We start from the raw sequence: 10,974 nt of genomic DNA on the forward strand, positions 1-10,974 counted from the left end.
AACAGAGAGGAGTGGCTGAGGAGGGTCCCATGTGAAATGAGATGAGGGACACAGAAAACTTGCATCTTGTACCTTCTGCAGTCATCACACATTGCATAATGTTTTGAACAAGCATCTCAGGTACTTGGAAACTAAATGCACATTTTAACTAAAAGGCCTATTGCAGTGGCTACAAACAACCTCTCTTCATGCTCAGCCCATAGCTGTAGGAGTGCAAAGGGATGTATTAAATCATAGACTTCTGGAGGATGAACGCCATAGTCTTGAAGACTATAAAACTCCTATAAAACTACAAATCATAGGCAGTCTTGCCTTTGCTGTCAAATGTCCAAAACCTCTATTGATTTCCAGGTAAGACTGGGAAATGTATCCGTTCATTGAATGCAAAATGGGGATGTTTCTATATGTATCTGTGTGTCTCTGTGGCAAGGGCTGCAGTGGAAGGTTTGCATGGGGCAGCTCCTCAGTAGTTGAAGGTGTTCAGAAACCTAAACAATCTGAGAACAGGAAAATCCTGTTAAAATAGCAAACAAACAAAAAAGCCTCCAAACCTAGAAAGTGACCTTTCATTTCTGACGGATCTGTCTCTTAACTGGTTGTCAAACATGAGTATTTTGTCCCCTTTTTTATCAAAAAACTCAAATTCTTCAGAGGCTTGTCAAGAAGGAGCAGAGGTTTCTAAGCAGTGCTGCACTGCCCCATACAGAGCTCACGGAGGTGACTAAAGCTATTAAATGAGTTATCAGGAGCTGTATAGCTCTGTTAGCCTCAAGCTCTGCCTGTGCTAAAAATCCCCTGTGGCTATGCTACTCTCAGTGCCTGAGCCACTGTGCAGTATAATTAATAAATCACAGTTATCAGAAGCAGTATCTTTACTGTAAGCAAAGAAAACCAATTAAAATAATGTGTCCCACACTGAGTAATTAGTGGTGGGAATCACATCTGGTCAAGTCTGGCAGATTTTGCCGGAGAGCAAAATCTAGGGCTCCCTGTGTTAGAGGATTTTCTCTCTCAGATGGGATTTTCTCCCTTCTTTGCCAGCACCTCAGTCAGGAGGTAAGAAAGCATCAGCTTCTACTTCCACAGGCACAGTCCAGCTGTGTTTAATCAGGTGGTGGCAATCTGAGTGACAGGTCCTTGCAGCAGGGAGGAGAAAGGCTACTGGAGCATCTGGCAGTGCTCTTAAAGACCAGACATCTCAGTGAATGCTTCAACCACTGAGTTCAGTCAGAGAGGACACATTTTTGGAAAAGGGAGCCAAAAGAGTTTGATAAGCATATGCTCCATCCTAAAAAGATAGATCTTTTGACTGGCATTGTATAAAGAGGGTGACTTAGAAAATGATGTTATGAGAATTCTCACTTCTCTCACTGCTCCAAACCAGGATTTTGTGATGGCACTGTCCATTCTGCTACGGGGAACTGTTCATGAAAAGCTGAGATGGACATTTAATCTGTATGACATAAATAAAGATGGCTATATAAACAAGGAGGTAAGGCTGTTCCTGAAAAATATGGTTGATTTTGGAAGGGAGAGTTGATTTGGTTTTGTTGCAGAACACAATTAATTATACATGCAGCTAAGTAAATGCAAATCAGAGTGGACTCATGCATTTGTCTGTGTGGAAGCAAAATGCATAGGGGTCTATTGCATGATTTTCTAGACATATTTTCCTATATTATGGTACCTTTAATGAATTGTGTTATCCAGGAGCAAAATGTTGGTTCCGCCTCTGAGCCACATAAGCTTTGTGAAGGGGAGGGTGATGGTGGCAGAACTTTGTGACTAAGGCTCAAGGGCTTGCTTTCTGCACAAGGAGATACTGTGGGGGTCATCCGAAGCAGCACCACTACCAAATCCTGCATTGTCATCTGGTTTATGCTTCTTAGCTGGTATTGCTTGTTCCTGTTATGGGAAGCCTTAGTTTTGAGCATGGTGACCTTGAATATGTGTCAAATACAAACTGGTCTACTCAAACCCATTGTGCATTCCTGGAGGGTTTGCAGTTACTGCCACCAGTCATGGAGCTGAGGGGCAATTTGTGAAAGGTATGGGGAGGGACCAGATTACCAGTTCCAGCTGTGAGGGTCCCCAGCCCTGGAGGATGCCCTTGGGACAGGGTTGGTGCCACAGTTGGCTGCCCTTGCTGCCAGCACCTGCTGTGTCAGAGCCAGGCCAGGGGAGAGGAAGGGAGGGGAGGGAGCACTGGGAACATGTGGCACTGTGGGGGCAGAAGGAAGCAATTCTTTCTATAGGATGTTTGTGTGTCTGGTACATCTGTCTCCATGTACATGCACGGGCATTCCAGGTGCTGGTTTGTCATAGGAGACGGAGGGTGAAGAATAGGGCAGTGCAAGACAGAAATGGGCCCTCATTTCTCTTAATTTCCTTTTTGTGTTTGTGCTGGCATGCTGCCATGGCAGGAAATGATGGATATCGTAAAGGCGATTTATGATATGATGGGAAAATACACTTATCCAGTGCTCAAGGAAGATGCACCAAGGCAGCATGTAGAAGTGTTTTTCCAGGTACCTGGGTTTTTATTGGTTTTTCTTAACACTCAGACTAGGCACTGATAGACTTTCCTGTAAAGCTGAGTCTTATACCTCGTTATATATTTCAAAATAAACCCTAGCATCCACTCAGCCTAGCACTGCAATGCCTGCTGATTTCCTGCCTCCAAAGGTATCTCCCATGTCTCTTAGCCTGACCCTTTGCCTTGGGATGTGCCACGTCCAGTAAGTCTGAAGCCTCTGCATGTGTTGCAGGCCTTCTGTGCTGCTTCTCCCAGTTGCCCTAAGGACTGACAGGAATGTGGGTGTGGGTCGGTCAAGCAGTGAATAAATAAACGATGGAATAAGGACAGAAGTTCTGGTGTGTGTCAAGAAAGCAGTTAGAGATGACCTCAAAAGTGCTCCAAATCCCAGAGTAAACAAGTCTTTAGCAGTTGGCCAATCCAGCACTGGCCACTGGCCACTTAGTCTGTGGGCTAAGCTTAAGTGCCCAGCTTTATTCAGGTTGCATCAACTAAGATACTGTACTGTAACAATAGTGTTACCAATGTAAACTAATTTTTACATTATTTTATTTTGCAGAAAATGGATAAAAACAAAGATGGAGTTGTAACTCTAGATGAGTTTATTGAATCGTGTCAGGAGGTAAGAACTAAGTTATAACTGCAAGGAAAGCTCTATCTCATGTCACATCATTTGCTTTCCTTTGGATGAACTCTATTTGAAACAAGATGCTGCTCAGGATCCTGGGTTTTCTTTGCTCTGTGGAAAAAAAAAACAACCCAAACCAAAACAGCTTCAAGACTGAGTTTGTGATGCCCTGTGAAGCCTGTGACTCAATAGCGAGGTAGGGTGAGGCAGAATATGGGAGATGATGTCTTCATGTGCAGTGCTTTTATTTTCCTGAGAGGACTGCAGTCCCTGATTATACAGACAAGCAGACAACTGTAGAGAAAGCTCTTAACTGTCTTAGGTTGTTTTGGGGTTTTGTTGGTTTGTTTTTGGGGTTTTTTTCTTCACTTTGAGAGTCTGCTGCTGTCCCTGTGTGCTGCCCCAGATGTCATTATCAGGTACCACATTGCTGGAACTGCCCAGAGTCAACGGTGTCTCAAATTCTTGCAATTACAGCATTGAATTATAAAACAAGTTGATGTTTTCATGGTCAAACATTAAAAGCAAATGCTGTCATTGTAGCAATGATTTTCATTTTTCCTCTGTTTTGGAAGTAAGCCCCCTCTTACAAATTCCATTTATGAGGTTGGCTCTGTTAAGATTTGTTGGTACTTTTAGCACTGGCACAAAGAAGCATCTGTGTTAACATGCAATTGGTCTAATGTCAGTTGTCTTAGACCTGGACTGTGTGAATATTCACTCTGAGATATCTCTAATATTTGACCACTACAATAATAGTGTAAAAGGTAACCTCTGCCTTTTGGAATGTTTATTTTGGTGCACCGAATTGCATATTGGCCCTTCTGTGCATTTTATGTTGCCTGGAAAATTCCTTCCAAGTTCTGCAGCCAGACAGCTCTTCTGTCCCTGAGCAAGGGGAAGGTGCTCACTGTGAAGGGCTGGGCTGGCTTCTGCTGCTTTGGTGTCAAACCTGGCTCTGGCCACATCCAAGTCTTAGTCACGGACTTCAGGCAGCCAAATCCTTGTTTAGCAGATGCATAATAGAAAGCTAATGTTTTTCAGTTACTTTATTCTTGGTCCCTCCTGATTGTTTGGCTTTTTTTGGCACCATCTTTATTTAATCATTTGTGTTGTGTATTATTCTGCACGTTTGTAACTTGCCTGTAGGTGTGTGTATGATCAGGTGGTCTCAGTATTGAAGCAGCTTTACTTTACCTATAACTGTTAGAGTTTTAATTCTCTGTCCCTGTTTGGGTTTGGTTCCTTCTGCCATCCTGGCACTGGGAGCTGGGCAGGCTGATGCACTGTCAGCTGCTGTTTCCTGGCAGGCAGGAGCAAGCTCTGCCACACCAAGATTTATTCTTTTTATCTTTATGAAAAACAAACCAAAGTGCACAGCAGTGCTCACCTGTGCCTTTGCAGCAGCTCTGGCTTGAGGACAGCGAAGCCCTGGCACGACCCTGGAGAGGTTGATTGGCTTCCAACTGCTGCTGGGTGAGCAGTGACAGGGATGATGCAGCCTCACAAAAGGACTGAGGAGTACTGTGATAGATCTCTTAAGCTGCTCAATGTGGAAAATTGTTTTCATGTTACAGGCAAACAGCTGTTCTGAACTGAATTCCTGAGAGGAAAAAAACCATCATTATATTTTTGAATACTAATCTGGTTCTTATCTTGAAGTAAAATTCCAATACTTTAGGAGAAATAATCCAGGATTTCCCTTGTGTCTGTAACTTTCTCATTTGGCTCTAGGAACTTTGGAGAGGCTGAGGTTGCACAGATTGCATGTGTTTTGGGTTTAAATTGCAATTTCTGGCAGGAAGTGCTCCCTCAAGGCAGTTTTCTTGTTGGTTCAAAACCTGCCATTCCATTTGGACTTGTGGAGCACATTAGCCAAGAGCACATTTGCACACCCAGGGTCAGGGAGGGATTCTGAGGGTTGAGCACAGGCACCCACCCAGTGCCCTGCCCAGCACAGCTGTACTGGACATCAGGCTTAGGAGAAGACTCTGTGCTTGGTGTGCCTCACACCAACCCAGGGCCAAAGCACAAGCCAGCTGCTGTGCTGAACCAGGCCTGGGCGCTGAGCCCCAGGTCACAGAAGGGGAAAGCATTCCCAGAGCAAGGCTGCTGCCTGCTGGAAAAGCAGCAGAGCTCCCTGGTGCCAGGCAGGGTTATGAATTGTGCTTGTCCATGCTGGTTTCATGGGAGTATCTTCTCCTTGCTTTCAGGACGACAATATCATGCGATCTTTACAGCTCTTTGAGAATGTCATGTAACCAGAAGAGCACTGGAGGAGTCTGAGACTTCTGTGTAACAAAGATCTTCTTTCTGGGTGAAAGATTTTACAATTGAGCCATGTCCAATGTGTGAGGATTTTGTATGATATGTCCAACCAAATGGCAACTGAACGCAGCCGATCCCACCACTTCTCCCTGGAAGATGCTGGTGGACTTTTCTTTCATTTTGGAAGCATGTGAATATTTTAATAAATCCCGACAAGAGAAAACTGCTGCTCAAAGTTCAATGAGTAATACAGAGCATTGTTTGCTAGGCACAAATCCTGCTTTTAATCTAGCAAGCTTAATTCCCTATAATAGCACATGTTGATAGCTATTCAGCCATCAATTGCAAGTGACAGCTCAGTCCATACCTCTGTTTGGCATAATGTTCTGTGGATGCCTTTGCTGTTAATCTGCTTTGACAAAACCCCAATCTGCCAGGGCAGTCTGTGAAAAAGTGAACAGTCAATGTACCTGGGACATTAAACAGACAGCCCATGTAGCCAGTATCCCCATGTCTACAGAGATCCTGCTTATCCTCTCACATGCACTGGTGCCACTATGCTGAGTTTAGTGGAGTTCTTCCTGAACATATTAATCAGGTGATCTTCATGCCAGGGTGAGTCAGAAAGGAGCAGAACACATTGCACATATTAATATAAAAGTACAGAACAAATCCTGTTCAGGAGTGGTAAGTTTCCAAGAGACCAGGCAGGTGTGTAAGGGCTGGTACAGAAAGATGAACACATGGTCTGGTCCCAGCTGCCTGCTGAGTCCCAGGGACACCAGGTGATGCTCCACAGTGCATCTCAGCAGCACCACGGCCATGTGCTCTGGTCCTTTTGCTGTAGTTTGGCACACACTTCCTAGGTTCATCACTGGACATTACAGTCAGGTCTTACCCCCCCTTATGGATTTATTTAAGCTTTCTTGTTTGACTTAGTGAAGAACTAAGATGCAGCTGGGTTTCAGCATGCAGACCTTGGTACCTACAAAATGCCCAGCACATTTGATTCCTGAATTGTTATTAGCCTCAGAATCAGCTCCCAGAGCCCATATTTTTTTCCTACAAGGCAGTAGTATGCCTTGTATAAACCCCATTTCTTTGCTAATGCCAAGTAGAGTATTGGTTTAGGGGTTTGGTTTTTTAATTAATAAAACAGAAAAGTTCTGTAGTGAATGTTTAATTAATAAAACAGAAAAGTTCTGTAGTGAATTTACACCAAGATTGGATGATTTGTCAGCTGGGGAACGTCAGAGTCTTCTGTGAAGAAGCCTTTTAGGAAAGCTGACCCACCAGAGTGCCATTGTCATCTCCAGGCAGACAATGGCTGAGAAGCAAAGGGAAGAAGGGAACGGCCAGCTCTTCCAGCTGCTCAAACCACGCAGATGGGACAGTCCCTGCAGTAGTGCTGCATCATTCCCATCCAGTGAGCATCTATTGTTATTGTATCACATACTATACTACAGACAAAGTGTTAGCACTGAAGATATATTTTAAAAATTATATAAGTGGAACATTTTTATAATACAGAATATACAGAATGCCTCAGTTCTGTAGCCCTAATTTTATAAAAATATCATCTATTGAATCATTCCTGAATACAGAAGTAGGTATGATCAGTCCTAGTACAATGATAATGCCAATTCCCCAAGATGGGGCATCTTCCCCTTTTACTATGCCCCCCCCGCCCCCCATACACTTCTGTGTAGTCTTAACTTTATTTCTCTAAGTTGTTCCCTTGCCATCAAAAGTGGTTTTCAAGTAAAGTTACATGTCTGCAGGAATGACACCTTAGTCCATCTCGTTTCATACAAATACTGCCTTTCATACAAATACCATTAATGAATTCCTCCCAGCAGTGATCCAGCAGCTCCGGTGAGGGGCTGGGATTTGCAGGAGTGATGCCCTGCTGTGGGAGTACCTTTCCTCCAGTTGTTGGGTCATTTAGGCTTTATTTAACAGGCACTTTGTAAAGACATCAGTTGTAGCTGAAATAATACACAGTTTACACCATTCCTTCTTGATTCTTCTTGCAATCATTTCAGCAAATGACAGAATTTAATATAATTACCAGGTTTTCCCTCCCACCAAAACTGCTTAATCTGTTATTCTAAGCAGTTCACTTCAGCAGAGGGGGAAGTGATCAGGCCAGTGGAAATTAAGGATTTTAATCAGGCTAGCACAGTGCCTTTTTCCTCTAATAGTCTTGCTTCAAGGGTGCTTAATGAGATGGCACATACAGACAGAAGTGTTTGGAATGTGCCCTTTTCAAAAGAAAATGTTATTAGTTGCATGATGCCATAGTCCCTGAAGCTAAATTAATTTCTGGAGTTACTGTGATGAATTTGGCCTCATCTGTGTTACCTGGCCTGCTGGCAGCAGTTCTGTGGGGGCTGCCTTTGTCACCAGGGCTGTCACTGTTTTCTCTGGAGTGTTGCTCCAGCTCAGCAGCAAACAGCTGCTGTCACTGTCAGTGTGTGCTGACGTGCATTGCTGATCAGAGTGCCAGTACTGACCCTGCACTTCTGCCATCTCCTTTGCTGCTCCACTGTGCCTGCTTTTCACTGCCAGCAACAATGAGGGTGCATCAGGTAGAGAGGAACATGCTGACAGCCACACTGATCTGCCCTTAGAGGATAAGGAGCTTTGATTTGGAACCCACTGGAGTCAGTCTCCTCCCACACACCCCTGATGTTCTGCCCTGTGTTGAGCTCTGCGCTTCACCTGAAGCCCACAGTAGCTGAGACAGGAGGACTTGCAAAGTGTCACCCACAGCTGCATTTTCCCAAATCTCAGATTGCAGAATCTATCTGTGGCAGAGTCCTTGCCAATGCAAACCCAATTATTTCCCTGTGTTTGTCCCTGATCCCACTGTTACAGCCAGAGGCTGAGATGCACCAGTGCATAGAAGGCCTCTGGGCTTTCCATCAGCAGCATCTGTCCATGGCAGGTGTGCTCCAGTTGGCAGGTGAGACATCAGTGACTGTGAGAGAGGTGTTCTCTGCATGGAAATGGCTTTGAGTTTGTTTTTCATGTTTTCCGTGAATGTTACTCTACTGCAAACTTACCAAGCCTCCACTCTCATAAACCAGGCTTGCAATATTTATGACAAACACTACTACAGATTTCTAAATAAAACACACTATGCTACTCCAGTCTCCCACCTTCATCAATCCTCCTGCCAGTAGACAGAAGGCAGTCAGATTCTCTGTCAGTGCTATTAACTGTGCACATTTCCTGCAAGTTATGAATGTTTAAATAACATCTGAATCAGGACTCTTGACTGTTTCACTAGTCACAAACATTAGTCTGCATCTTCATGCCAGCATTTTATAAAGAAAGCCTTTCTAACATGCATTTTAGGTAACAATCTGTTGACAAATAGGAATGTGATAAATGATAATGCAAAAAAAGAAAAAAAAAAGTAAAAAAAATAGTACCATGCCTCTTCTGTGGCTGTTTGTTTTCCTATTCCTCTGAATGCAATGCAATATTGTGAGTAACCATGAGCCAAGCTAAAGGCTTGAGACACAAATACCCTGAGGTTCAGGCATCGTGGGCAGTGGCATTTCCTGACTGCAATATGTGTTGAGAACAAACACCCTTGTATCCGTGGGTCACCTCTGATGAGATATAGTAGCAGCAGTGTGTCAAACTTTTCTTCTTCTTTATGGAAGTGCCATGAAAGACCTAAGTAAATGTGCAAATAATGTAAATTCTGATATCTAAAGCCATGTTAATGGATCAGCCATGTACAGCTTCACTGTTACAAATGCTATTCTCCAATGGCAATTTGTATTCAATTTTGTTGAATGGTTTTAAAAATGTTGGTTTTAATAATAAAAATAAATACCTGTAGGAGGGTGTCCTTTCCTAAATCCAGTATGTATTTTTTCTCAAGGGACACTGTTAGGTTAAAAATTTGCAATGAAGCTTTTAAAACTGGGACTCAAACTGTGTGGGTGGGGGCTGTAAAACTGGGACTCAAACTGTGTGGGTGGGGGCTGTAAAACTGAACTGTGCCGTGAGCCAACACTTACATGCCAATGATTTATTTGCATCACTGATACAGGGATGCTCTTACATCTGATGTGGTGGCATATGCTGAACTGATAGTTTGGCCCTTGTGTAAAGTTCAGAAATGTTCTTCTACCTGCACCGCTGATAGTAACTTAGGGTAGTGAAAACTGCAAGCATGGCTTTTCTCTTCTGCAGTTCTGCTTAAGTATAAGCAGGAAAACAGACAATTGTGTTGAAAAAAAAATGCAAACACTATTTTATGTTATAGATAAGAAAAATAACCCAAAATGTCAGTGTCCCTTCAGCTTTGGCTTATTGTAAGCATCCATTCTGACACATTGAGGAATGCAGAAGTGATTTTGCCAGACTACATATATATGTGTGTGTGTGTATATATATATATATATATATAGATAGATAGATATATATATAGATATATATATGTGTTTGCTAAACTCCATTTTATAGGGTATTATCTGTCTACCAGTACATCCCAGGAAAAAGAACATTCATCCATGCAGAAATACGGAAATAAAGGTGTCTGTGTGAAACATGGTCTTGGTGTCACTGCAGTGCCTGCCCAGCACTCACTCCCGCAGGCACCTCCTGCTCCCAGAGACAGCAGGGCCCTCTGGACAATGCCAGACTGGAATTCTTGCTCCCACTGCAAGAAGAAGGTGTGCTAACTGCCTGTTCAACACCTCTCCCTCCCTGGGATGTGTCCCAGCTGCTGCCAGGCAAAGCAGGCTCGGGCTCCATGCATGTGCGTAGGCTTTTTTTTCGCTTTTTGGCTGAGGTTTGTTCCAGTGGCTGGTGAAGCCAAAGTTAATGCTGTGAGATATTGGACAGCTCTGGTTTTATTCTGAGCCCATTACTATTGCAGTCTAAGCATCTTGTCCTGCTGCTACAGGGGTCCAGGGCATTGCACCTGATGGATGGAGGGGTGGTGGGGAGGGAGCAGCTCTGCACTGGCCCAGGGGCTGTCTCTCACTCTGGAGCACAGTGGGGGAGCCTCAGGTGTGCGCCACAACTCAGCATATGCAAGATTACTTTTGAATCCAATAATAGCCCTTTTTTTTAACTGAGACATTAAGTCTGTAACCTTTGCTTAACCATGCAGGTCCAGCAAACTGGAAAGGGAGGAGTTTGCTGGAAAAACGTTGGTGCATGAAGTCCTTTCATCACATCAGATCTGCACTGTGTGGGATCAGGCATGGGAGCTGCAGGAGCAGAAATTCTGTGTGATGGAGAGTGAAGAAATTCTGGGTGATGGACCCACCCCTGCTGCTTGGCCAGGAGAGACTGGTTCTCTATGAATAGGACCCTTGTCCCCATCACCCTCCAGGAGGTGGGAAATAATGAACTGACCATCTCCAGAGCTTCAGTGGATGTGGTTATTTCCAGACTATTCTGTTAAAATTTCCCTTGTTGTCTTGCTAAGGAAAAGTCTCTCTTTCTCCATCTGTTCTTGTAGAGACGGGGAATTGCTGTAGGGCTCTGGCTGGAAGCCCCCAGGGCAGAA

The 10,974-nt window shown here is 43.9% G+C and overlaps 1 protein-coding gene across 4 annotated transcripts in view; it reads left to right on the forward strand.

The window, feature by feature from the left end:
• Positions 1–9,288, forward strand: part of LOC139597541 (A-type potassium channel modulatory protein KCNIP1) — a 176,198-nt gene extending 166,910 nt beyond the window's left edge. For all 4 annotated transcript variants that reach the window (XM_071442971.1, XM_071442970.1, XM_071442969.1 and 1 more), the window contains 4 exons: positions 1,385–1,492; positions 2,424–2,528; positions 3,096–3,158; positions 5,378–9,288. In XM_071442971.1, the coding sequence (XP_071299072.1) occupies positions 1,385–1,492; positions 2,424–2,528; positions 3,096–3,158; positions 5,378–5,425 (324 nt within the window). In that variant the 3' untranslated portion in view covers positions 5,426–9,288. The remainder of the gene's footprint in view (positions 1–1,384; positions 1,493–2,423; positions 2,529–3,095; positions 3,159–5,377) is intronic.
• The last annotated feature ends 1,686 nt before the right edge of the window (positions 9,289–10,974 follow it).

The sequence above is a fragment of the Agelaius tricolor genome, unplaced genomic scaffold, assembly GCF_023055355.1.
Source record: "Agelaius tricolor isolate 1412-34295 unplaced genomic scaffold, bAgeTri1.0.p SCAF_18, whole genome shotgun sequence".
Classification (NCBI taxonomy): Eukaryota; Metazoa; Chordata; class Aves; order Passeriformes; family Icteridae; genus Agelaius; species Agelaius tricolor.